General features: G+C 64.5%; 1 protein-coding gene across 1 annotated transcript in view; it reads left to right on the top strand.

The window, feature by feature from the left end:
• Window positions 1–2,463: 2,463 nt before the first annotated feature.
• EMIHUDRAFT_239521 (hypothetical protein) overlaps window positions 2,464–3,060 on the top strand; it is a gene marked incomplete at both ends in the record, with an annotated part of 2,994 nt that continues 2,397 nt past the window's right edge. Inside the window, 2 exons of the mRNA XM_005775904.1 lie at window positions 2,464–2,529; window positions 2,783–2,929. Of these exons, the coding sequence (XP_005775961.1) occupies window positions 2,464–2,529; window positions 2,783–2,929 (213 nt within the window). The remainder of the gene's footprint in view (window positions 2,530–2,782; window positions 2,930–3,060) is intronic.

Below are 3,060 nucleotides of genomic sequence, written 5' to 3'. Positions count from 1 at the left end.
CGCGTACAGGCACACGTGGACTCGCAGGCGCCCGTTTGTCGGGCCAGCGTGCGGGAAGATGCGCGACCCGCTGTGGAACACTGAGAACTTCACCTGTCAGCAGTGCAACAGTGTGAGGAGAGCCGCCGGGTGTGGTGCGGTGAGGCAGGACTCGCCACCAGGGTCTCTGAGGTCGATACTAGCGTCTGTAACTTGCCACAAGCATGCTTTACAAAAGTCCTGCGGAGCGGGACTCGCAGAACTGCCGTCCGCGCGCGCTGTGAACAGCGCCGTGGTCAAACACTGTTCAACGTCGTTGAACACGTAGCGAAAGAGAGACCGTCCGATTTGCGCTTTTTTTCGCACACGCCCGACGCTAGTAGGTGAGGATCGACCATCCTCCGCTAGCAGGGCTTCGTCGGGCGCGTCTTCGTCGAGAGGTGGTGCATCTCCCATGCTCCCACCCGCGCCCTCCTGGCAGCCTGCCCGCGGCCCACACCGACGCCCTCACGTGCTCACCCTAGTCGTAGGTGCGGTTTTTTTGCGTGCCCCCGTCGATACGGGGCGCTGGGCGATGGCTGGGCTTGTCGCCGGGCGAGCTAGCCCCTCAGCCGGCCGCGGAGCGGAGGTGCGAAATCGAGGCGGCGCGGCCCCTGCGCGCAGCCTGTCCGGCCGCAGTGCTCAAACTTTACCGGTATGGGAGTTTTTGGCTAATCAAACCCAAGGCCTTGCACTAATCAAAAAGTGGTACGGGATACCAGTTGCCTCACGGAAATCAAAGCGAGTCGGAGTGCCTTCTTGGTGGCAAAATCGGCAAAATCGGCAAGGGTATTTTGCGGGTATACCTGTAAAAACCCGGGTACACCCGGGTAATACCCGCACTTTTGCATGGTTTCGCCCCCGGGACCACACCGACAGCCGCTACAACTACTGAAAACCCCGCATACCACTTTCGCATACCACTATACCATACCACTCCAAAACTAATCAAAATATCGCCAAATACCAGTCTCATACCGGTAAAGTTTGAGCACTGTCCGGCCGGCGCGCGCATGGTTCCGTAGCCCGTCTAGTGCCTCACTGACCGACTCCAGCGCCACGGTGTACGTGGGTGGCCGGTGTGGTACTGGGGCTGGGCAGCCTTGGGGCCGGCGGAGACCGCCGTCTAGCGGTCGCACTAGTCTCTTTTCGTTGTTTGACCTGTTTGTTTGACGGTTGTTTGACCATACTTTGAGCCTCAATTATTAATTAGTGTTTGGGTCTCTGAGGTCGATACTAGCGCCTGTAACTTGCCACAAGCATGCTTTACAAAAGTCCTGCGGAGCGGGACTCGCAGAACTGCCGTCCGCGCGCGCTGTGAACAGCGCCGTGGTCAAACACTGTTTGACGTCGTCAAACACGTAGCGAAAGAGAGACCGTGGTTTCTTAGCGCCGGCCTGCACTCAGGTCAGAGAGAGAGGGAGAGAGGGAGAGAGAGAGAGAGAGAGAGGCAGAGAGAGAGAGAGAGAGAGAGAGAGAGAGAGAGAGAGAGAGAGAGAGATTATGACGACCAAATTCCCAAACTTGGAGCACTTGGAGTGCAGTCGGCAACCTCACACCCAGGGCCGGGGGGCTAAGAAGCAAACCCAGCGGGCCGGATGATTGGCATCGGGTCACACACACACACACACACACATCGGGTTACGGGCACGAGAGCGCAAAGTTCGAACTGAAAGAAATCAATCCCCGTGGCGCCGGCGCCAGCCAAGCTTGGTAACTGCCATCCACTCCCGCCGTCCACTCCCGCACACTTCCACTCCCGCACACTTGCCTCCATCCCGCCGGCTCACGCGCCTCGTGTCCCCGCCTTCAGGCGCTCAACCGCGAGAGGGTGGCTCCCCCCCCCCGCCCCCCACTCGTTGCCCCACGTGCGGTCACGTGCGTCGCCGTGTTGGCGATTCACGTCTCTGCAGCGCTAGCAGTATGGGTGGGTGGGGGGGGTAGGGGCTAGTGGGCGGCCGCGGCGGCGCAACAATCCAAGTTTGAGACTGCGATGCACTCCACCTCGGCTCGGAGCGCACCGCTGACCCCTCCATCTCGTGCGCAGGTGTTTGCACCATGTGGTCCTTCCTCTCGACCCCTTCGCACCGACCGGACGCCGCGACTCCTCGAAGCATCGGCCCGATGCCCGGCAGCAAGGCGGCCGCTGCCAAGAGCCTGCCCATCTCCCGGTGCGAGAAGCAAGATCGCGCCGAGCAGGCGCGCAGCACCCATCGCCGCCGCCCATCCGCGCCATCCGCTCCGCCCTCGCCACCGCCGCCCACACGACTTCCACCACCACCCACGTCGCCTGCCGCCGCCCTCACTCCTGCATCACATCCCTCACGTCGAGCCGCCCCGCGCCCGGGCAGCCCCGCCTGTTGCTCGTCGCCCACTCTCACCGCCCTCCCACACCTCCCGCAAACTTGCTCCCCGCAGAAGAAGCGCGAGAAGGCGGCCCGCACGATGGCGACCAAGGAGAAGGCTGAGAAGGAGGCGGCCAAGGCGGCGGAGAAGGCGGCCACGGAGGAGGTCCGCCGCCGCCCTCCGGTCCCACCCTCCCTCCACACGCACACCCGCCAGTGAGTGCGTACCGCGCCCTCACCGCCGCCCGCCTGCCGCCTCGTCTCACTCCCTGCTCTCCTCGCCCCAGCCGCCCGCACGACACGGCCACCCCTCGCCGCCGCCGCCCTCGCCGCCGCCGCCTTCACCTCCCTTTCCCACTGTGCGGCTCCGCCGCCCCGCCCCCCCAACGCCCCGGCCTCCTCTCCCTCTGCCGCCGCAGGAGAAGCTGCGCAAGGCGCAGGAGAAGGAGTCCAAGAAGGCGGGCAAGGAGGCCAAGTCGGCGGGGCCGAAGAAGAACGTCTCGTCCTACTTCCACTTCCAGGGCGCCCGCCGCGCCGCCCTCAAGGAGGCGCACCCGGAGCTCGGAGTCGCCGAGCTGGCAAAGCCGATGGGCGAGGAGTGGAAGGCGCGAGACGCCGCACAGGGCCTGCGCCGCCTCCGCCGCCGCCGCCGCGCCAGTGGCGCATCCTCGGGCGGGTGGTGGGGCACCTGTCGTGA

The sequence above is a fragment of the Emiliania huxleyi genome (genome assembly GCF_000372725.1).
Source record: "Emiliania huxleyi CCMP1516 unplaced genomic scaffold EMIHUscaffold_290, whole genome shotgun sequence".
NCBI classification, from domain to species: Eukaryota; Haptophyta; order Isochrysidales; family Noelaerhabdaceae; genus Emiliania; species Emiliania huxleyi.
Note: the sequence above shows the minus strand (reverse complement) of the source record. Positions and strands in the feature narration are given on the sequence as shown.